Source organism: Neofelis nebulosa, chromosome 11 (assembly GCF_028018385.1).
Source record: "Neofelis nebulosa isolate mNeoNeb1 chromosome 11, mNeoNeb1.pri, whole genome shotgun sequence".
In the NCBI taxonomy this organism is placed as follows: domain Eukaryota; kingdom Metazoa; phylum Chordata; class Mammalia; order Carnivora; family Felidae; genus Neofelis; species Neofelis nebulosa.
In genome coordinates this window covers 48,454,379-48,478,707 of record NC_080792.1, presented here as the reverse complement: position 1 = coordinate 48,478,707, position 24,329 = coordinate 48,454,379, and the positions used below count along the sequence as shown (strand labels likewise).

At 42.2% G+C, this 24,329-nt stretch overlaps 1 protein-coding gene across 8 annotated transcripts in view; it reads right to left on the bottom strand.

The window, feature by feature from the left end:
• Positions 1-5,247: 5,247 nt before the first annotated feature.
• The window catches only part of ANKRD29 (ankyrin repeat domain 29), a 52,175-nt gene continuing 33,093 nt past the window's right edge, over positions 5,248-24,329 (bottom strand). For all 8 annotated transcript variants that reach the window (XM_058692502.1, XM_058692507.1, XM_058692504.1 and 5 more), the window contains 4 exons: positions 16,158-16,256; positions 14,452-14,547; positions 12,106-12,204; positions 5,248-6,530 (listed from right to left, as the gene is read on the bottom strand). In XM_058692502.1, the coding sequence (XP_058548485.1) occupies positions 6,447-6,530; positions 12,106-12,204; positions 14,452-14,547; positions 16,158-16,256 (378 nt within the window). In that variant the 3' untranslated portion in view covers positions 5,248-6,446. The remainder of the gene's footprint in view (positions 6,531-12,105; positions 12,205-14,451; positions 14,548-16,157; positions 16,257-24,329) is intronic.

Sequence of the window (24,329 nt, the reverse complement as noted above, 5' to 3'; positions counted from 1 at the left end):
CTAGAAACTTCTATCAATTTCATCTTTTAGAAACTAACAAATTGCTGGAACAGGAAAAGAAACATTTAAGTAGATCCCAGGACTATGCCTGCTCAGATGAATCAGAAGGTGCCCTACTAAGTTACCTCAGCTTGTCATTTTTATTATAATGTTAAAATCTCCTCTGAATATTCATCCCGAGCCTTCACAAAAGGAAACTGCTCACCCTTGGTTGAGGAGTCATTCCACATGTTCTCCTTATTTGTACAAATAAAAAGGACTTTGTGAGGGAACCCCACCTGGTGTAGTCTGTCCATAACTCATCAAGGAGTGGACCCACATTGGTTAGGTAACAAGATGAATGTTTTTTTCATGACTGCTAACACAATATCTATTCTTCAGCCTGTGGATCAAGAAGTAATTTGGGGGCACCTGGGTGGCTCAGTTGGTGAAGCATCTGACTTCGGCTCAGGTCATGATCTCATGGGTCGTGGGTTTGAGCCCCATGTTGGGCTCAGTGCTGACAGCTCAGAGCCTGGAACCTGCTTTGCATTCTGTGTCTTCCTCTCTCTGTGCTCCTCTCCCTCTCGTGCTCTGTCTCTCTCTGTCAAAAATAAAATAAAAATTAAAAAAAAAAGAAGCGATTTTGACTTTTACTTATTACTTAAGAAATACATTTCATAAGGCTATAGCTGCCATAGCTGGTGATTCCCTCTGATGGATCTAGGCAAAGTAAATTGAAAACCTTCTGGAAAGGATTCACCATTCTAGATGCCATTAAGAACATTTGTGACTCATGGGAAGAGGTCACAACATCAACATTAATAGGCATCTGGAAGAAGTTGATTCCAACACTCATGGATGACTTTGAGGGGTTCCAGACTTCAGTGGGGGAAGTCACTGCAGATGTGGTAGAAATAGCAAGCAAACTAGAATTAGGTGTGGAGCCTGAAGATGTGACTGAACTGCTGAAGTCTCATGATAACACCTGAACAGATGAGCAGTTGCTTCTGATGGGTGAGCAAAGAAAATGGTTTCACGGGATGAAAACTATTCCTGGTGAAGATGCTGTGAAGACTGTTGAAATGACAACAAAGGATTTAGAATATTCCATAAACTTAGTTGAGAAAGCAGTAGAAGGGTTTGAGAGGATTGATTCCAATTTTGAAAGAAGTTCTGTTGGTAAAATGCTAATAAACAGCATTCATGCTACAGAGAAATAGTTCATGAAAGGAAGAGTCCATGGATGCCTGCTCTCCTTGCCTCCCTTGACTTTCTCCTCCCTTGATCTGTGTTTCACTCCCCACTATTGTCCGTTTTATCTTCTTTGCCGACTTCGCTTTTTCCTTCCAAATTCCTTCTCAGTTTTTCCCCCTCTCTCCAGAGTCTTCCTGGGGATCTCATTCATCCCATGACTTTGACAATCACTTCTACTTACATGATGGCTAAATCAGTAGTAAGTCTTGTCCTAAACCTTAAGCTGCTGTTTCCAACTATCTCCTGGAATCTATTTCACACATTCTTCAAACTGAACCTGTCTAAATGCTCTATCTCCACTTCAACTCTGCTGTTGTTCTTCCCTGTTTGCTAACATAGAACTGTCACCATCCACTATGTAAACCTTGGATACAGAAAAGAATTAACAGAAAGTTAATTGGAAAGTTTTGCTTACGAGATTGGCCATTGGCTGGTATCTGGGGACTTAGCTCACAAATAGTTCCCTACACTGATCTAAAACTTTCCCTAAATGACAGTGGTTCACTGTGCTGAAACTGTACATGACAATGTGGTTTATTCTGAGTGCCTGTTTTCCTTCTGTAAGTCTGAAATTTTGGCAAATGTTAGGCAGAGGGTACTTAGGTGACCAGCTCCCAGTTAAAAGCCTGCGTGAGTCTCTAATGAGTTTCCCCAGTAGACAACACTTGTCAACGTTGTCACATCTCATTGCAAGAGGATTTGAGCTTATCCTGTGCGAATCCACTGGAAGAGGATCCTTGGAAGCTTGCAGCTGGTTTCCTCTGTCTTCACTGCCTTTCTCTTCCCCTTTGCTGATTTTGCTATATATCCTTTCGCTGTAATCTCGGCCATGACTATGACCACATGATGAGCCCAGTGAGTCTTTCTAGCAAATCACCCAACCTGGGGGACGTCTTAGGGTCCCCCAACACATCTTAGCATAATTGTAACCCTCTTTTCCTCACTCTCTATGTTCAGTTAATCACCAATTATCATTAGCTCTACCTCTAAATTTAAAAAAATTTTAATTAAAAATTTTTATTTTATTAAGTAATCTCTATACCCATGATGGGGCTCAAACTCACAACCCCAAGATCAAGAGTCTCATGATCTACTGACTAAGCCAGCCAGGCATCCCTCTACCTCTAAATATTTTTAAAAATATATCTTGTGTTCACAACCCTCATTGCCTTGATGCTATAACCGTGGCTCCATCTGGACCACCCTCCTTGCTTTCCTCTGGTACAGAAAGCAAAACTCCCAGACTGGAGAACAGCACCAAGCCAAAGCTATGCAGAGTTTCTCTCTCGAAACCAGTTTCCTCAGCTGCAACAGGTGGATGATGATAATGCCTATTTCATAGAGTTGCTGTCAGGGGTAAATGAGAAAAATGCAGATAAACTTCATGAGGTTATCTTGGTAAAGTCCTTAGCACGTAACAATCCTTCAACAAATGTTAGCTGCTGTTTCCAATGCTAGTATTAATGATCTGCAGACTGCATCTGGTCACTACCTGGGAGGCTCAGCCAATTGTGGTACCAAAACCACTGTGTGAAATTAGGCCCTCAGTTTCCTACCCCTATAATCTGCAGCAGGCCCACCCCAAAATGCATCTCTGTTGGATTCCACGTAGTCGGCATTTGTGGGTGCCCTTGTCCTTTGATGAGGTGTCCTGTGGGAGAATGATCAGACATAGCTTTCTTTTGGTTGCAGAGGGTGGGTGCAGCAGGGGAGGAAGCTAGAATGGTCATGGAGCTCTCCAGGTTCCTGATGTTACAGCTGCAAATATTTGGAGTTGTGCAAAACCATCAGTGATTTCAGATAAAAGAGCCACTGCAAAGGACTAAAGAGCCAGTAGCATCACGGGCTATAAAAAAAGAAATTAAGACACACAGACACACACAGACACACACACACACACACACACACACACAGATCAATATATGAAGTGATAGATGTGTTAATTAACTAGATGGCGGGAATCCTTCCACAATGTCTACGGATATCGAATCATCACAATGTACAATTAAAAGTTTCTATTTTCAGTATCTTCCGTGACTATCCCAGGGATTTTTGTCTGAATGAAAAACCGTATGGGTTCATTACATAAGGTCTCCACAGTTGAAATAATGAAATCATAAAGCTTAAAGATCGACTCAGGATTTCAAATATCGATATATTTATCAACAAACTGAGCCACTCACTCTAAAATTCCATGCTATTAAAAACCACATAGAAACAACTTCTGATTAAAAACAAACAAGAGAAAGAAAACAATCAAACAAGAAAAAAAAGAAAGAAACCAAGAAATAGACTCTAACTATAGACAACAAACTGATGTTTATCAGAGGGGAGTTAACTGGGAAAATGGGTAAAACAGGTAAGGAAGATTAAGAGCATAGTTATGATGATGAGCACTGGGTAATGTATAGGATTGCTGAATCACTATATTGTACACCTGAACTAATATAACACTGCATGTTAACAATATTGAAATTAAATAAAACATTTAATAAAAAATTAAAAAAAAAACAAAAAAAAACAAACAAGAAAGAGCAGCAAAGGTAAGCTGGGTAGTACATTAAGTTTATTTTGAATTATAACATGGAATATGTCATCAAACAAATGGAGGTAATGAACACTTTTGTGGCTCACTTAACAAATGATTTGCATAGGAATTGCTAGTTCTGTCTTAGGATGCAGAGCTCATTGAACTGTGAATTAGATGAACATAAAATAAGAATCATCATCAAAAAAAAAAAAAAGAACCATCTACTTGTGTGCAAAATAAATGCAATTTTACTTCAAATAACAGACTTTAGTTTTTGGTGCATGGTTAATACAATCATCTTCCCTGTTGGAAGGGATTGTATATGTATGGATATATGTATATGGATAATGTCATAATCTCATCCAGACCAAACCTAATCCTTCTAGGCTAGAGATCTCTTACCTATAGCAAGAGATTAAATATTGTTAAATATTTAATCCATTAAATATTGTTAAAGCTACTGGATTCATTCTTTTATTTTATTTTTTTTTTCAACGTTTTTTAATTTATTTTTGGGACAGAGAGAGACAGAGCATGAACGGGGGAGGGGCAGAGAGAGAGGGAGACACAGAATCGGAAACAGGCTCCAGGCTCCGAGCCATCAGCCCAGAGCCTGACGCGGGGCTCGAACTCACAGACCGCGAGATCGTGACCTGGCTGAAGTTGGACGCTTAACCGACTGCGCCACCCAGGCGCCCCAACGACTGGATTCATTCTTATAGCTCTAATGTTGATCAAGAACATTATCCATTTAAAACAATGTAACACATAGGCCAAGGACAACATATCTTAGTGAAAACATGAAGTTCATGATTTCATCCCATTTTGTCTTTCGGAACTTTGTTATCAGTACCCACAATACCGTTTTGATTTATGTCAGTGATCGGCAATCAGTTTCGGCCCAAGGTCTAACAAAAGGGGAAAAATATAAAGCATTTAAGGCCACACTATTTTCCTCTTCAAATTGAACATAGCTTTATGAAATTCCCATGGGGGAAAGTGTGCATTTGTACTTAGTACTTTGCTAAGTAAAAGAAAGTCAGTGAGGAAATTGGCACTGCTTTATAGTTACTAAAGGGTTTATATCTGGGTGTTTTAGCAATACAGACAGATCTTTGTAAATTTTTATCCCGAAATTAGATTGTTGACTTGTTGCATAGCTAGTCAGGCTATAGGCATCCCTGGGGACTCTGTGGGTGACTCATTACAGCCTTTGTTTGTGATATTGATTAAAATAAGCTGATTTCTGTTGATTGGTTATTTTATCAATCATAACAAACCTTAAGAGAGTATCTTCTAATTTTAAAAATTATATTTGATCACTTACTGGCTTAAGGATAATGCTTTCAGGACCACCGCAAGTTGGTTAAAAAAAAACGGTGGGGATTACATTTTCTTCCACGTTAACATGTCTTTGACATCCAGAACGTTGCCTGGAAATCAGAGCAGAAAATGAAAAGAAAACTAAAGATGTATTTAAATACCAGAAATACCATCAGTGTTTATTATGGTAAAGACGGTTTATTATGGAAAGACGGTTTAATTTTAGCGTGTGCAGTTAGGCACTGACTGAGGCATTTAGACACCATTGATTATAAAGTGCACTGTACATAAATTTTGATTCCCCTCCAAGGAATAATTCAATAAAACTCAGGTCTCTTTCTTGGAATCAATCAGCTCAAGAACATGCATAGATGAACACCTATTAAATACTAATAACAGTCTTTTATTACTTATATTCCTACAATATAATAGCAACGTATTGTACTTGCATATATCACATTTCATCCAAGGACCTCAAAGTCATTGTGTCAAGCAATGTGGTGCTGGGAGCTCAGGACTGCACAGCATAGGAAGTCTACTTAGTTATGGCATGGGAAGCGGATTCCCAACGAGAGAACCAAAATAAAAGCTCAAAGAGACAAGCCTCAATTTCCCATGGCTTGTAATTTTCTGCGTTTCCCAAATTGCCACTTGCTTCCCACCGTACTTCAATATTGATTCTTGGTAAAAATGATTTTTTACGTGTTTGGAATAAGACGAGGATCAACTCACAAATCAACAATTTGTCTTTTTTATAGTTCAACAGTCCACCTTTGAAAATCACACGGTGGAATGTCAGAAGTGGCTTTTTAATGTGAATTTACACTTCATTGATTCAGAATAAACGTGGCTACGACCTTTGGGGAGAAGAAAACATTTTACGCTGGCATGACATACATGTATGTGTAAAACATGAGGGAGCTGTGTCTTTTTGCACACTGACATTTAATGCAAAAGTAAAAGTGCTTTGATTCACTGAAGATCAGACTTTCAGTATTTTAAAGGCTTTTGTCATCTTGCTTAAACCTTGTCAAGGGTTTAAGTCTTAGAGTTTAACTGAGAGACCCAACTTAGTGTAGTGTAAAACGAGTTTCTGTGGAATCCACGAATCTGCCAGGCCCCACAGCAGTGGGGGCGCAGGCCAGTGTGAGAAGCCCACATAAGTGAGGGCAAGGGGTCCCTGAGCCTTTCTGTTCTTGACTCAGGGCACAGAGCCCAGCTCTCCTTGGTCAGGGACCCAGGGCGGGCATTCTGAGCATTTCCTTTCTTAATGGAATTTCCAACACTATTTGAAAAGCGACTTCTTTTCGGACAATGTGATTAGGGTTTCTATCTTTCAGTCAAATATGGAACTAAGTTAGCTCTTCCTGTGTCCTTCTTTACTTCGGAGGAGACGCAGGATACGTTCATTTTTGGTTAGTTCTGCCGGAAGTTCATTGGCCTAAAGAAGATAAGATAGGTATTAGTGAATTCCCACAGTTGGGATGGTTTTAGGGACTCCAAAGAGGGACTGCTGACCCAAACTTGCTCCTCTGCTGGTGAGCAACCTCATTGGACTCACTCTTGTTTTAAGGCATTAAAGGTCTCCTTTAAGCGTCTAAATATCGCCTGTTATTTTCTTATCTCATCATTAGAGTTCTTTTTCTCTCTGAGCCATATCCCTTAACACATTGTAATCTCCTGGCGGCCAGAGTCCATGTATTATTAATCACTGTATCCTCCCTTCTGGCACAATGCCTGGTGCATCTAGTATGTGCTCAGTAAATACTGGAAATGTTAAATGTGATACTTGACGCTTAATTCATGTATTATGTGGAGCAGCCTGTCTGCTAGGGACCTGAGACTCAGGACAGGTTATCTTTTGATGAGAAAACAGAGTTAGAAACATTCAGAGAGTAAGAGATGCCTGGTCAAGAGCAGCTTCAGTGTGTCCTTTCTTCTCCTCATGCTGCTGAGACACATCGTCTAGGCATTTATTTCACGACTGAGTCCTTACCAACTGCAGCTGATGTTATGGGCCAGCGGTTCTCAAACTTTTTGGGCTTAAGACCTTTTTACGCTCCTAAAAATTATTGAGGACCCCAATGAGCTTTTGTTTTTAACTTATTAGAAATGAAAATAAGAACATTTAGAAATATATTAACTCATTAAAAATCATAAATCCATTATAGGCTAACATAAATAACATTAATGAAAAACAACCAAATTTTCAAAAACAAAAAAGTTAGAAGAGTAGCATTATTTAATAGATTTGCATATTTCTTTAAAATTTTTTTTAAATGTTCATTTATTTATTTTCTAATTTAATTTTTTAATGTTTATTTATTTGTGAAGGAGAGACAGAGCATGAGTGGAGGAGGGGCAGAGGGCAAGGGAGACACAGAATCCAAAGTAGGATCCAGGCTCTGAGCTGTCAGCACAGAGCCTGACATGGGGCTCAAACCCACGAGCTGTGGGATCATGACCTGAGCCAAAGTCAGACACTTAACTGACTGAACCACCCAGTCGCCCCATAAAATGTTTATTTATTTTTGAGAGAGAGAGAGAGAGCACAAGCAGGGGAGGGGCAGAGAGAGGAGGAGACACAGAATTTGAAGCAGACTCCAGGCTCTGAGCTGTCAGCACAGAGCCTGACGTGGGGCTCGAACTCATGAGCCATGTAATCATGACCTGAGCTACAGTCTGACGCTTAACTGACTGAGCCACCCAGGCACCCCTAGATCTGCAACTTTCCTGAATGTGTAGCTTAATTGAAGACATTTGGATTTTCATATCTGTTTCTGCATCTAATGTACTGTGATACATTGTTTTGGTTAAAGCCCCTAGGAAGAAAATTCAGCTTCACACAGATAGGCATTTGGAAAAGGGAGAAACATTTTAAGAGCCTTTTCAGATCATTGTAGATATTCTTCTTTGATGCCACACCAATACTAAACAGGTGGTAGTTTCTTAAAGGTAATTTCAGCGTGGAATCTGAAACCATGTCAGTGAACTTTTTACCTTAAAAATCCATAGATCTATCTATCTACAGGTAGGATGTCTCCCCATGCATGATTTGATACATCACACACTTTATCTGGAAAATATCCGTTCAATGAGTTATGCCACTCTTCCAAATGTTGACATATTGCATCATACAATCTCAAAAGATCACATTCATTAATATCGGCACCGATTCATCAGGAGAGCCTGTAGGTGGATTGGGAAGCTGCCAGGCTCACACAGTGGACACAAGCTGTTCTTTGAAATAAAAATGGTGTTCCAAGAAAAAGCAACTGGCCCACTTGGTAATTTAAACAAACGCACGCAAGCTTTTCCTTGAGACAACCGTTGCACGTCAGGGTACAGAAGTGCTGTATGCGTACTTCCATTTTGTTATGTAGAATGTTAAAAAGGTGTATAACGAGGGTCAAGATTTAATATAATTCAAATTGCTTACTGCTTCATCAAAGACATTCTTAAAACTGGGATTTTCGTCAAATAATTTACAAAATCTGTGAAATAACTTACAAAGTTTTGTAAAATCATTTGCCAGTATAGTTTATACTCCTGCTTTGATGTGTAAGGTGCCAATTAACCTAATGCCAACATTACAGCAAATGTCAGCACAGTGGAAAAGGCAAATAACATCTCTGCTGTATTGAGAATATTGTTTTGATTTCTTAGATCTCTTGAAAGAGCCTTGCAGACCCTCCGGGGTCCATGGACCATACTTTGAGAACCGTTGTTATAGACGAATCCCAAGGATATTCCTGGGATTTCAGGGGAGGCGGTTAAAGGGCAGAAAAGCACCCAGAATGGAGTAGAGGGCTTGGATGCACATGTTATTTGCCTCACACATTTTTTTCCTCCCCCAGCCATATCTGGAACCCCATCTACTTTATCTGGGACCCTAATCCTATGTGAAACTCCTGAAGTCCCTACCTTCTAGGTTGGGTCCTGCTCTTTGACCCCCAACTGCTAGCTGGGACCTCACTTATCGGGAATTATGCGTGGAGTTCTTGGGAGTTCTGTTTGCCACAAATGGTCTGCCGAATAGTATGTCCTGTTGCTGCACCCCAGCCCACCACAAAAGACCCTTGATGCTGATGCTGGACTGAATTGGGCAGGAAATTACTATGCTATGTTACTATAGACCAGAGATCCCTCCAGAAGCTCAAATTCTACTGTTAGTTCCTGCAGAAACAGACATTGTACAGGCCTAACAGCCAGACCTGCACAGAAATGTTCCTGGTAGACAGACATAAGCTCCATCCGGTCTCAGAGTATACTCAGGAGTAACTGAGCTGTGTTGCATGGGTTATTGGTCCTTGGTGAGCAGGTTGGCAGGTAGCCAGAGGATCCTCTATGGTCAGGAAGAAGAGAAGATCTAAGAGGCTGTACTTCTATCTATAAGCTTGCTGAGTTATAGCTCCTGTGTGTGACCGTCTCCATGAATGTCCATAAACTGTACTATTAAAAAAGGCTCTATATCCTCAAAGTGTGTTGTCAAATTCTGGTCAATTGCATTGCTGTCCCATATGTCATCTATGTAGTTCTAAAAACCTGGTCTCATTCTCTCCAGGTTGGTTCCTACTGAATTCTCAGGTTGCTGAGATTGTGTGGACCATTATGATGCCTAGTGCTCCAGGCTATCCCCCAAAGGCCACCTTATTCATTATGGAGCAGGACCGTAGGCCCATATTCATGATACCATAGCATCAAAACACTCTATTTCCCTACTGCTCCAGGGAGAGGATGTGTTCTGACTCCTCAATTGGGAGTACTGGGAACATGGGGCCCCTGCACCCATGGGGACAGCTACAGTGTGGGGAGTGGCTGTTGGGGCCATTGGTTACCTTCCCCTGAGGCATCTGCTTTGCAGTCCCAGAACAGAAGTCCTGTATTCCCTGGAGCAGAAGATTGCTTCTGTATTAGCTTAGAAGTCATTTCCTCTGGGAAGCCTTCAATAGCATTCATTACTTTCCCGCTAATAGTTCTTGTCACTGTAGTACAACTTCTTATTTAGTTGTCTTTATTCTCCAGTAAACTCTGAGATCTTTGAAGGCAGAGACTATGGGAATTTCATTCACCATTGTCTCCCCAGTACACAGCAGAGTGCATGGTATCTAGTAGGTACTCAGTATTTGTTGAATGAATGAAGTTGAAGAATATCCCCTCAAAAGTCCCGGGTGGCTGCCAGATTCCTAACACCCTTGCTTCTAGAGCTACCTTTAAGAGGTTGGCTTCTTTGGGGTGGCTGGCGGATGGGTGGGGCGGGGTCATGGTGCGGTTCCCTGGTAACTACTCCCAGCTCTCTAAGAGCTTCCATTGTATGAAACTCCAACATGAACAGTCTGTATGTTTCTCTCTGTATATTCAAGTAGCTCTAGGGACAATCCAAAGTCCAGCATTTTGATCACTCGAATTTCCCCATAACCATTATTGCTGAAATTCCAGGAGACAAACAAGGAATTGCATTTTTCAGTTTCCATATAAAGGTACTAACATTTTCCCCTTGCCTTCAATGCTGGACGGCTTAGTAAGAAAGACTGATCTCTTTAGGAAGTCTGTGTCCAGGGTCTAAAGATAAGAGCTCAAGTATGATTTCAGCTGGCTTATCACACAGCCAGGCCAGCTAATGGAAAACAAATCTGCATCTCAGGAAGGAGATAAGCAGAAGTGTTGTCTTCAAGCACTCCAATGGTAAGAACAAGGAAATAATAACTCCACATGGTAAGTAAAATGGAAACAAAAAAAAAGAGAGACTCTTGACGTGTTGTTTAATTGCACTTCTTAACGGGTTCTTTTCAAAATGTCATAAAAAGGTTCTAGGTATTTGCCTTAATTATTAAAGAAATTAACAGAGAAATAGATGCTTATAAAAAACTCGAATAGTACGTAAGTATAAAGTGAAAATTGCTTTTCATACCTTCCTCTATCAATAAGCACCATGCCCACTTCTGCCTTTGAAAGTCTGTATTTTATTTTTTTTAAGTTTATTTATTTGTTTTGAGAGAGAGTGAGTATGTGCGCAGGGGGAGGGGCAGAGAGAGAGGGACAGAGAATCCCAAGCAGGGATTCTTCTTGCTGACGTCAGCGCAGAGCCCGACTCGGGGCGTGATTTCATGAATGCTGAGATCATGACCTGAGCTGAAATTAAGAGCTGGACGCTTAACCTACTGAGCTACCCAGGCGCCCCTAAAAGTTCATACTTTGGTGTTTTCTCAAGACTTTCCCCAGGCTGCTCTCCTCCCCCTAGGCTCTACATTTGATGGCTATTGCAGATGTTGAGTGGGAAAAAATGCAATGATAATCATTTTCTCTATGGGTCTTGGGCATCTTCCCACCTCCACATTTGACCTAATTGTAAACTAAGGATTTGGGGCTATAGAAAACACGGGGTGGTTTTCTAACAGCGGCACAAAGTCCCATTAACAGTATAAGAGCAAATTTTCCTCTTTCCCCTCTATTCTCCAAGCAAAGCACAAGCAGTTCTCAAGATATGAACGTCCAACTTATTCAGAATAGCACTAAACTACTGGAACTTCGATGTGTTTAGGACACCTCTTTGAGATAGAACCCCGTAACTCTACTCCCCACAGCTACTGCCCTCACCCTGTCCTGGGAGGCTGCACCATTATTGGCTCATCACCATTGACAGTATAGGGTTTTTAGCATAATTCTCTGGGTCCAAATGCACTGCTCATTCATATCTGCTGATAGCCTTGCACGCCCTTACTGTGCCGAGATATGACGAGAGGGACTGGGGCCAGCCTGAGTGAGGAGACTAGAGGTGGAGCCCTTCTCTTCCTTTCCCTTATGTTCCCTTTCAAAGGCACATCAGCATCTAAAACAGTGTCCTCAGGTTCACAGCAGACGGTCAGTATAAATACTGCCAATGTTTTTTCCCAAGTGAAACGAGAAATCTGGCCCAGGGTGCACATGGGTGATTATCTTGGCTTAGGTAGAAACTGCCTTATCTCTTTGTAGAGGTGCCCAAAGGAGTTTTAAGGTAGGTAAGATAAGGTGAGTACCTTGTTTCTCAGGGCTGGGTCTGCTCCGGCTTCCAGGAGCAGTGCAACTGTTTTAATATTCCCACTGAGCACTGCCGCGTGGAGGGCCGATGTCCCATTCTAAGAGAGAACAACAGTGTGTGTCAGGAGTGAGCTTACAGCCATCAGCACTGAGCTTGGCTTTCATCATAAACCAGCCTGAGTGATGAGACTAATGTCGGAGCTTTACTCTTCCTTACATTCCCTTTCAAAGGCACGTCGGCGCCTAATACAGTGTCCTCAGGTACACAGCAGACAGTCAGTATAAACACTGCCAACGTTTTCTTCCAAGTGAAACAAGAATCTGGCCCAGGGTGCATGTGACCTCATGATCAGTCTGTCAGTTTTAAAGACATTAGAATTTGCTGCAGGAAAAACAATGCTATGTCAAACCTTCTTCTTCTTTTTTTTTTCCCCCTTCAAGGACAGTATATACAGTTTCTGTGTATGTTCCGTCTAGACTGGAGAAATGGCTGGCAAGCCAACAGGCCGACTTGTCAGCCCGGCTACATGCACCTCACTCACTTAGCGGGTAGGAGTACTGCTGCGGAGTTATAGGGGAGCCTATGTGGGGCGAGGAAACCCCCGAGCCCTGAGTTGGAGCATTTTTGAGCACAGAAGGGCCTACTGGATAGGTGGCTGACATTTTATGAAATTTACTGCAAATAGAAGACAGCATCTATGTGCAGTATGGAGCCAGATTCTGGGGGGAGAGAGAAAGAGAATGTAACAAATCTAATGTAGGAATGATGGATAGTCACATGACATCTGTTCCAGAAGGTGCGTATGTCTACAAATAGCATCTAAATGCAAGTTTAGTTTCCACAATAGCTACTTACTATAATAATAATGAACCATTTCCGTATTTCATGAAAGAATAAAATATCATACCCATAGGAAAATTCCAGCAAAGTAGCACTTTCCTTTCCAAAGCGGCATGTCTGTTTTTATAACACGTAGGACAACTTACTTGTCTGGTAACATTAGACCCATCCGAATCTTAACCAACCTGTCAACTTCATCTGTTTGCAACATGGTTAGGAATAAAATACCAAGCCAAAAAAGAGCTCTTTGAAACAAGACTAGATATTGCAAAGTCCATTTCTGAAGCTCATTTCTTTTATTCACAGAGAGTTCACTTTCATAGACTATTTATTCATACTTTATAAACAATTTTAATGAGTGCAGCTTTCTGGTTTCCAAGTTCATGGAAGATTAGAAGTTGCTCTTTGGGACAGTAGGAGGGGCCAGCATTCTGATAACAGCAGACCAGTATCAGCTGGTAGCAAGAATAGAGAGTAAATATGTAGACATCAGATACAGAGTCCAAAAGGCATTTAGGGTCATTCAAGGGCAGGTAGACTTTTTATACATCCATAAACACTGAGGGCACATTCCCCAAGAGTGCTAGGCCACTGTCCCAAGTTTAGAACAGATTTTCTGTCCTCCATTTAAGAGAACAGAAGTGTATACTGGGGGCTCGCAAACTACAGCCCGTGGGCCGATTCTAGCCTGCCGCTTGTTTTTCTGTGTTCTGGCAAGCTGAAATTGAAAAGATTTAAAAGAAGAATACTACATGAAAGTACGAAATCCCAGAAATACAATGTCCGTAAACAAAGTGTTAGTGGGAGGCAGCCATCCTTTGTCCCCATGACTTTCATGCTACAACAGTAGACTTGAACAGTTCCAAGAGACTGTATGGCCCATGAAGCCTATAGTATTTTACTACCTGGCCCTTTATTGGAAAAGATTGCCAACCCCTGGTATATATTCTAATTTAGAAATATCTTAGTCTCAAATGATTAAAATTTAAAAAAGAGTTTTAGGGCTCTACTTCCCGGCAGACCCAGCTCTCCAGAATGGCACATTCTTTGAGGTGTCCAGATATCTGCGACTTATTTTATTTCATCTAAGGTAACAATGTGGTTCTTCATTCCAGATAACGAGGGGAAGGAACAGGAGCACCTGTCCCCCATATTTTGTGGGACACAAATCATGTGTTTCATGACTTGTGGAAGATTTTAGTCCAATGAAAGATATGTATCAATATAGTTTACTTTCCAAGTTAGCGATTTCATTGCTACTAATTTTTTTTTTTTTTTTTCCTGTAAAACTAAGTACTACAGACTCTGGTTCACTCTTCTTACCACCTTTTCATTTCAACCAGTGCCCACGAATCTCCAAAATAAAGAAACTGTTGGAAAGTTCTTCCAAGACTGCAACTAACCATGTGAATTATACTCAGATGCTGCTACAGTCCTCAGCTATGGGCTTCTTAATTTCTAGCCTCTCTTTTACAGATTGGTAAAATTTCTCGTTAAGTCTTACCTTCAGAATGCCAAGGGTGGGTGAGAATTTTAGCAACTCCTTTATAACATCGTTATACCCTTTGTTGGCTGCTTTTAGCAATGCTGTGGTACCATCCTTAACAAAGCAGAAAATAAAAGTTGGTTATTAAGATATGTGTGTGTTGGTTAAGAACTACATGTTAGTTGAGAACCGGGAATATGCTCATCAGAACAGACGAAAGGTGTAAACTAAAGTACGAGCAGGCCAAGTCTCTTAATCTAAGAGCATTTTAGAGCATATTAAGCAGTTAGCTCTGCATGAAAGAATGCTAAACAAAGTATGTGGCTTATTATCTTAGAACGCTGCCATTTGGGAATTCATACCCTTCCCGTCCCTTAGAACACTGGGTAAAGGGCAAGGGAACATCGAGAATATATTTTAGGACACAGATGGACCAAAGATCCATAGACTGCAGCTTATGACTTAGCAGAAATTACTGCTACACTATTTGTAATGATTGAAATAATTGTTGAACTATATTTACTGTTTTAAATTTTATATGTGCTTTTCTTTTTGCCTTCTCTTACGTACAACCTTGCTCTAGTGTGCCCTAGGGGTCTGGGGGGGTTGGGGTGAGTGGGTGTGGAGTAGGAAGGGGACAGATTGAAATATGTTAAAAAGAAATGCAAAAACAAGTTCAAAAATTTATATTCAGCTTCTGTCATCACTTTTTGACCTGGAAAGAGATTTCCCCAATTCCTTTTTCTCCTCCTTTTACATATCAGTTGCTGTATTTGGAGGATTCAGCTCCCAGAATTCTCCTATAATAAAGGAAATACCCCAGCCTGCTCTAAGGGTTTAGCTGGAACCAGGAAAAAAGAAAATGAGATTAGAAGATTTTTCTTCTCTGGCTTCAGAGATGTGGGGCCCAGAGAAAGAGTGGGAGGGAGAAAGAGAGGAAGACAAAGAGTGGTCAGGAATGTGTCTTTTCCCTTTTCTGGACTCAGACTTGGGAGAGGGGAGTGGGTCACATTAGCAAGGGTAATACTAAGGTAAAAAAAGGCCAGACACTGAAAAACCAAACCAAACCAACCAAAGCCAAAAAGCGAATAGCACAGTGTGGTCAGGTAGCAGGGGCTCCCCAAGCTGCCCTCAGTTCCTATGGGCAACAGGGCCTGCTGTGGGCCCAACTAGGCAGACTTAGGTATAACTTTAGCATTGGCTAGGTGGAGGCCAACGGGGGGTGTGGTGCAGGGGTCCGCAGCTGGGGAAGCTGGGTGAGGTGGAGACCCAGGAGCACCGCCAGCCACTGCGCCTGCGTCCCCGGCTACACTGTGGTCCAGGGCCAGCAGGGGGCGCAGCGACAGGCGCACGCGCAGCCGCTAGGGACACCCACTGCCAAAGACAGCCCGAGGCCCTGGCTCCTGCCTGCCGCACGCTCCCGGGACTCAGCTTAGGTGGAGGAGGAGCTCCGAAGATTAAACATGGTTCCTTTAGAGAGACTGGGCAGCACTCGCTAAATTTCAGCTGATTCAGACATTTCCTTTGTTTTCCTGCTAAAGAGCCGGTGGAGGTTGGGAGAAAAATCCAGCTGAGTTACAGACAAAATGAAGGCGCGATTTCTCCGCACGTCCAGGCTGAGTTGAATTGTGGAGCTTCGGTGCATACACTCCCCCCCCCCGCCCCGCCCCCCCCCCCGAAACCCCCCTCCTCCACCCTGTGCCGCAGCTGTGACTCTGACTCACGTTGCGGGCGGCGTCCCGGTCGGCTCCGCGCAGCAGCATCACCCTCACCACCTCGCTATGGCCCATCTGCGATGCGATCCACAGCGGCGCCGTCCCGTCCTGCCGGCGAGGGGACACGCTTGCTCCCACCGGGCCACGTAGCAGCCACAGAACAGCAAGGCAGCACCCGCAAACGCCCCCCCCCCCCCCCCGACGACAAACAAGGAGGGAGATTTTAACCCTTTTACGCAGGGGCTTTTGGCGGTGCCTGGACGATCGCGTGATTGCCAATATGCAAGCTTTGGTTTATAATCCAGCCATTTGATGGCAGGATCTCTTAGCACATACTGTGGTGCAGGACCGCACGGAACACGGGGCGGGAAGGGGTGGAGTTGCTTAGCAAGGCAGAATCAAATTTGACAAACCTACGTGGGAGAAGTCTTTATTTTCCCCAGACTTCGTCTGTTTGCTTTACTGGTGGCTTCGCATGGCACACCCTGCCTACTGAGAGCCCTCGTTCCCACATACGAGAGGGCAGTTTTCTTTGAGGCGATGCATGAGGGTCAGAGAACTAAAGACAGTTCTGCCATTCTTCTGGTGTCTAGAATCCACCCCCACCCCAGCCACGTCATTTTTCGGTACTTTAGTTTTATGCGGGATGTGCTATTGTTTCTTCTGGGAAGGCACGTACACTAGCGACGTATAGCAGGACATTTTTGGTAATATTTCCTGTGTATTGTTACCCCAAAGACCCTGTTTATGTGAGCACTGGGCCATAAAGCTGAGATGGGTTGCTCCACAGAAGAAAAGGTGAAATATCCAAGGGACTGAGAAGGATTTGATAGGAGAGTGGTTCCTGCCAGACAGAAAGGAAAACAGAAAACCCTTCCAAGTGCTGGAAGGAAGCTCTGGACAAGGAGTAGGGGAGGGGGAGGTCAGGCATGAGCATCCATGTTTTCCTCCTGGGTTGAATCTAGGGGTGGGTAGAAACACCCAGATAAATTATGGTGAATTCCAGCTGGGAAAGGATTTTCTCCTGTTCTTGGGGATGAAACCCAGAACTGAAGGTCTCTTAGAGAAGTTCTGCTCTTGGCTGGTGCCTGAGAGATAGAAATGGGTGAGGGAATCTGGGCCAATGGACCTGAGACAGGCCCCCAGTGCCCCTGGTCCACGGCCACCAGGCATCTGGGCACCCAGGACCCCCTGCCTGCCTGTGTGAAATCAGAAGTGCTAGGTAAACCGTGGCCTGGAGTCAGCCTGGGGTTGGAAAGCTGAGGCCACAGAAGGTCATGATTTCACAATGACAGGCCAAGAAGGTACCAGTGCAGGATACTCAGACAGGAGAGGCTGGACTAACCAGCACAAGGACCAGACATGAATGTCCCCACCCCACTCCACCCCATCCTTATGCCAGGGTGATAGTCTGACCTCTGAGAACTTAGGCCACTTTGGAGGGCAGGGCAGGAAGAGGGAGGAGGAACCAGAGCTGACTAAACTTAGGCTCTGAGGTAATTAAAGTAATATGGCCCCAAGGAACTGTTTTGGTTGGATAAGACTGAATTACTCATCAGCGGGAATGAGGGCTGAAGAGCAAGATGATTCAGTCAGAGACGTAAAGTTTCGTTTCCTGCTGTAGTATGTAATTTCAACTCCAGTCTGCTATCCACAGCAGGCGCAGGATGATTGGCCACTGCTGTCCCAGCAAAGTGATGGAGGACAAGGACATGTGAGCAGAGTGGTGGGTGGTGGCAAATTGGGAGCCTAGAAGGATCGGGGGCTGCTGAGGGGTGGTAGGATGACACAGGCACCCCTCTGTCTTGGGGAAGAAGTGCTGAAACAAAGCGTGGATGTTTCATCCATTCTCGGTGGATGAACACCGAGAGCGACTTCATACTTTTACTGGGGCCCCTTAGAAATATTCTTGAATCTGAATATTATTCATTATTAGCAATAGAAATAATACCTTAATTTGTACTTCTGTTTACAAACAGGTGTACATCCATTATTTAACTTGATTCTCCCAATTCAGGATCATTCATTCATTCACTCAACCAACCAACCATTATTAAGTATCTCTGGCAGAATGCTAAATAGGACATGACCTCTGTTCTCAAACTCAGTCTAGTGGAGGAGAGACATGGAAATTTCAGGATGATTACAGTGCTATAATAAATATGGAAAAAAATGCCCAAGATGAACCAGGAGAGGAGCTTTCTTATTGTGTGTCAGCTTCAACAGTTGGGGTGATATCCGAGCTGGGCCTTGAAGGAGGACTAGGATTTTGCCAGTTGGGGGTTGAAGGGAGGGAATTCCGTGTAGAAGGAGAAGCATGTACAGGTGCAGTGGCTTGGACAGGTGTGGTTGCTTCAGGCAGGGTGGTAAATCCAGCTGACTGCAGCCCAAGGGATAGGTGCTAGAACAGGGGTGAGGGTGAGGGTGGGCAGGAGAGGGAGGCTGGGTGCCCGAAGCTCTTGTCCCTCCTTGTCTGCTCTGGGTTCATTTGTTCTTTCTCCCTGTCTCCACCAGAGGGCAGGCAAGGCAAGGCAGCCAGCTGCATAGAGGTCAGCAGGCATGTTCAATGTGCTTTCCAAGGGCTTGGCTGTTAGTAACACTAACATGTGGGAAAGTGCTGACAGGTGATGTATTGGAAACAACTATTAATATCATCAATTCATAACAGTAATGCTAACACTTAACTTCTATCACTTTAGTTGCAATGGTCACGGTAGGTGGAAAAAGAAGTCACTACTTTATGGTTAGGAGACCTTAGGCAAATCACCCGGAGCCTTGGTTCTCTCCTGCAAAAAATGTTAGCTTTCAGAGATATTCATATACAGGAAAACATGCAGAAAGACGCTGAGCACAGGACTGGCTTATGTGTGCTTAGAAGTGGTCACTGAATCTGCACATGAAATAAGCAGTTTAATTTGTGCTTTTGTTTACAAAACACTACATGCTTGATTGATTCTCCCAGTTTTCCTGTGAGATAATGATAGAACAGGTAGGAATGATTGGTAAAATGGGATTTGGGGTTAAACCCAGCAAGTTGAATATAAATTACAGCATTATTGTCAAATCAAAGTATTTCCCAGTTGATTATCTAGTTGGTGGAGAGGAGAAGTTTTCCCTTCTGGACACCTCAATTCTTATTTTCTCTTATTTTTTTCTTCTCTTATAATGGTCACATCTTCATTATAAAGATGACTTCACGATGAAAATGATAAACATTAAGCCTGTTTAGCTCCTTTTTGTTGAGTTTTGAGAGAATGGAGTAAGAAAAAGCACTAAAAAATTTGTTTGTGAATATTTTCTGACAAAAATATATAGTTCTAAAATATGTTAAAACAAATCACAGCGAAATAAACCACAGGAAGTTAGGATCTCTATGGGACCTTTTTTAAGAAAAGGAAATAGGACACTTAGCTTGAAGAAGATGAGATAATGGGGTTATGACAGTTGTCATTTACTATCTGTGTGCAAACTGAGCAGAAAAGGATTTATTTCTTATTTCTTATGCTTCTTATAAAATATATTTTTATTTATTACTTGCCTATTTTGCATATCAAGTGGCACAAAGAGGGATGATGGGTAAAGACTATTCAAGACTTTGGCTCGGTGTAGACAGAGGTGGTAGTGAGGGCTGGTTAAAGACTAAATAAGCTGATGAGTTAGTAATGAGTCCCCCACACTTGGAGGGGTCCACCAATGACTGATTACCACTCAGCAGGATTGCTAGAGAAAAGATTCATGTGCTTGACAGGGGATTACACAGGTGACTTGTGCCGTTCCTTCTGACTTGGTTATCTCCTTGTTCCATCCGAGATAATATTTCCAAGTATTATCTAATGCATTTTGATAGACAGATCACAGTATGAGAATGAGCATACGACATGATTTGTATTGGAAACTAAACGTCATATCATTTTAGTTAGGATCTTAGAGATTACTTAGAAAACGAATTACAACCTTCCATAGAAACGTGTATATTTAGTGGCACTAGCTCTTTGCTTCTGCTGCTTCTAGTCCTCACATTTAGGCTCTTTCCATCTACAGGCTCAAGCCAGACAAAGTCTTAGGGACCCATTCTATTCTAAGTTGGAAGCCCAAGAGACATAAGGAATCTGGTTAGTAGCAGAGTGGCTTCAATACCAAGATGACTTTGCTACCAGCCCTACCCTGACCCAGAACCTATTTCTCATTACTGGATCCCTGCTTGGTGTCCACAGCCCAGCAAATAGTTCTGTAAAGGATGTTAACTGATGCCTCCATTGCTCAGCCTGACCCTATTCTCCCAACCCACAGGTGATCAGACCAAGGATGGGCAGGCCAGCCAGTCCACTCTGGCCTGGTGTGCAGAGCCTAGTGGCAGCAATGACATGGCTATTCCAAGAATTTGGAAGTCTGACCCTATAAACTTAGGGACTATATACAAGTTGAGTAAGTAGAAGATGCTAGAAAAAAAGGAGTAGGGAGAGGAAAAGAGGCAAGAGGGGACTTTGAGATGACAGAGACTACCTGGCTCATGAGAGAAAGAGTGCAACCATGATTCCTGATGGGTTTTCTCTTCCAGTGAGGCCTGGATGAAATAGGAATGATAATAACAGAAGTACCATAATTATCCTGGTTTTACAGATTAAAAAAACAACAATCCAGGACTACATCAAAATTAAAAGCTTTGTAGCAAAGGAAACAATCAACAAAACTAAAAGACGTCTTACCGAATGGGAGAAGATATTTGCAAGTGATATATCTGATAAAGGGTTAGTATCTAAAATATATAAAGAATTTATACAACTCAGCACCAAAAAACAAATAATCCAATTAAAAACTGGGCAGAAGACATGAACAGACATTTCTCCAAAGAAGATCTAAGGATGGTCAACAGACACATGAAAAGATGCTCAACGTCACTTACCATCAGGCAAATGCACATCAAAACCACAATAAGATACCACCTCACACCTGTCAGAATGGTTAAACTCGACAACACATGAAACAACAGGTGTTGGTGAGGATGTGAAGAAAAAGGAATCTTCATGTATGGTTAGTGGGAATGCAAACTGGTGCAGCCAATGTGGAAAAGAGTATGGAGGTTCCTCAAAAAATTAAAAACAGAATTACTATATGATTCACTAATTCCACTACTGAGTATTTACCCAAAGGACTAATTACCAAAGGATTACTTACCAAAAACACTAATTCTAAAAGATACATGCACCTCTATGTTTATAGCAGCATTACTTACAATAGGCAAGATATGGAAGTAATTCAAGTGTCCATCAATAGATGAATGGATAAATAAGATATAGTACACACACACACACACACACACACTGGAATGTTACTTAACCATAAAAAATTGAAATCTTAACTATTTGCAACGACGTGATGGAGCTAGAGGGTATAATGCTGAGTGCAATAAGTCAGTCAGAGAAGGACAAATACCATATGATTTCACTCATATATGGAATTTAAGAAACAAAACAAACGAGCAAAGGAAAAGAGAGACAAACAAAAGACCAGACTCTTAACTATAGAAAACAAACAGGTGGTTACCAGAGGGGGGTGGAAGGAGGGATGGGGGAGATAGGTGAAGTGGATTAAAAGTACCCTTATCGTGATGAGCACTAAGCAATATACAGAAGTGTTGACTCACTATATTGTATACCTGAAACTAATATAACACTGTTATCTATTAAAATAATAATAAAAGAAACTCAAAAGAACCCCTGAAATTCAGGGAGTGTGGCCTGCTTAAGGTCATGCAGTTAATAAGCAAAACAGACTGTGTTTCATTTCCTTAAGATAGCCATATCCCCATAACTCACAAGCGACTCGCCCCCCAGAGACCTGGATCTGGCTCCCTACCTGGCTCTTACAATCTGTCTAGGACTCGTGTCCTGACTATGAGCCTGGGCCCTACATCTGAGTCTAGTTCTAGTTCGCAGCCACTGATCACTATGTCTTCTCCCTTCCAGGCCTCACTGGAGCTCTGCTCAATCCACAGGCTCTCTTCTGGAGTCAACATACCTTTTTGGAGGGCCTACCATGTGCAGAGGGCATGCAAGCAGGAGTGCCTCCCTGTTGCTATCTGCTTCCACAGGACACTGCAACGATCTATCGGTCCTCTTTTCTCCCATTGCCCAACACTGGGCTCGTCCCTCCAGGTTTGCAATCTGGGAGGACCGTCACTATCCGGGGGCCCAGCATCTCTGCATACAAACGCAGACCAAGGCTAGAGGGCACTTTATGAGATGGCCTTTTGGCAGGCTTCAAGGAGTTACTGATCAGCACTTTGAGAAGACTAGTGACAAGTGAGTGATGACAGGCTAAACTCAGCCCTGTGTAAACACTCAGACCTTTGCCACTCCATGAAAGTATTGTTTCATAAGGTGGATGAGTTGCGTTGGGAAAAAGTATATACGTCAAGAATTTTGCTGATAGAAAAACAGGCTAAATAGCCATCTTAAGCTGGTGATTAAAAAGGCTTGACTTGTATCAACTTTACTTGGTGAGGTCATGTAGAAAGAACTGAAGATAGGTTTTTAGCTTGACTATAGAGTACAATGATCTCTGTGACTCTTGACCTCTTTATCTAGGACAAACTAAGAGGAAAAGTTTTTCAAGTTTTGCATCAAGAACTTAGTCTTTCCAGTCTGCTTATGATTTTGTGATTATGATTCCTTGTCACAAAAGTCCTAGAAAGGTTTTCAGTTAGTTCATCTGTGATAGAGTTACAAGGAAAAGCCATTCCTACTGCTTACTGTTCAGATTCCCTGCAGCTCAGATCAAATGTCAACTGAATAATTTCATTGCAGCTTTGTTAATATCCTGTCACAATGTACCATAAATGTCAGGACCCTCATAGAGTGGCAGTGAAAAAAATCATAAATTAGATTTATCTAAAAATACTAAGAAATGAAATCTGGCAAACATCTTTGTCTTTATTTTATAAATTCAAGAATCTTCTGGGTGTGCCTGGGTGGCTCGGCTGGTTAAGCGTCTGAGTTTTGATCTCGGCTCAAGTCATGATCTCACGGTTTGTGAGTTGGAGCCCCATGTGGGGCTCTGCACTGACAGCTCGGAGCCTGTTTGGGATTCTGTCTCTCTGCCCCTTCCCCACTCACTCCCCCTCTGTCTAACTCTCAAAATAAATAAACTTAGAAACATTTTTTTTTTCTAACAATGACTTAATGTGTCAGTTGCGATTTCAGAATAAAACACCGATTTCCAAATGCCCTGCCAATATAGTATTCTACCATGCATGGGCCATTTTAATGGAAACTTTTAATTAGAATTTTTTTTAACTTCCTCATAACTTGTGACAAAGTCAGTGGGGACTACTATCACTTTTGCCATATTTATGACACTGCTTGTTTTCTAGGAAGGGAATTAAAAATGCAGAGTTTACATTTTCAAAGAAGACAGAATGTGGACTAGTCTGACCTGGCTAGACAGCCTTTCATTATCAGCTCACAGCAGGTAATAAAAAAGATTATGACTTGAGGATACAGTGGTGTAAGTGTACCCTATAAAAAGGAAAAATTCTGTTGCTTTTTTCCCCCCAAACTTATTTTATAAACATCCTTTTCCTGAATAACAATATTTTCAGGGTTGGATTCATAATTCCAAACAATTGCATTGGATGCAGTCTTTAAAAGGTCATGTCACTTGACTTTGACCTGAGGGTGGGGTCCTCCCACTGCTGGATCAGCCATCCACTTTGAGCAGGTCATCCTCGGTGTGGGGAGTGAAAACAGCCATGGGTGTTGTGGACACCATGGCACTGTTAGCTCACTCTTTAATTTCTTGCCTCCAGTGTCATCATATGACTGAATTTAGCTTTGAGTGGACATAATGCATGTAATATTTGAAATATAATATCTTATATCAACTTGGTTTTTTATGAACAGGGCGTTAGGCATATGGTTAATACTATTTATTTTACAAATAGATTTGTCAAAGTGCCAGAAATTATTTCAGAAAGATGTACAGATAGAGAGGCCTGAGAATCTTGACAATCTTTCATTTCTAATTTCATGGTACTATGCTCAATAATGGCCTCCAAATCAAATTTATGCAATCTAAAAATTACCAGTTCCTTTTGTTAACCTTGGCAAAGTGAAGCCTCTGATTCAGAGTCAAATCAACACTTTCAAAATAAGAAGGACCAGCAAGAAAATACTAAACTCC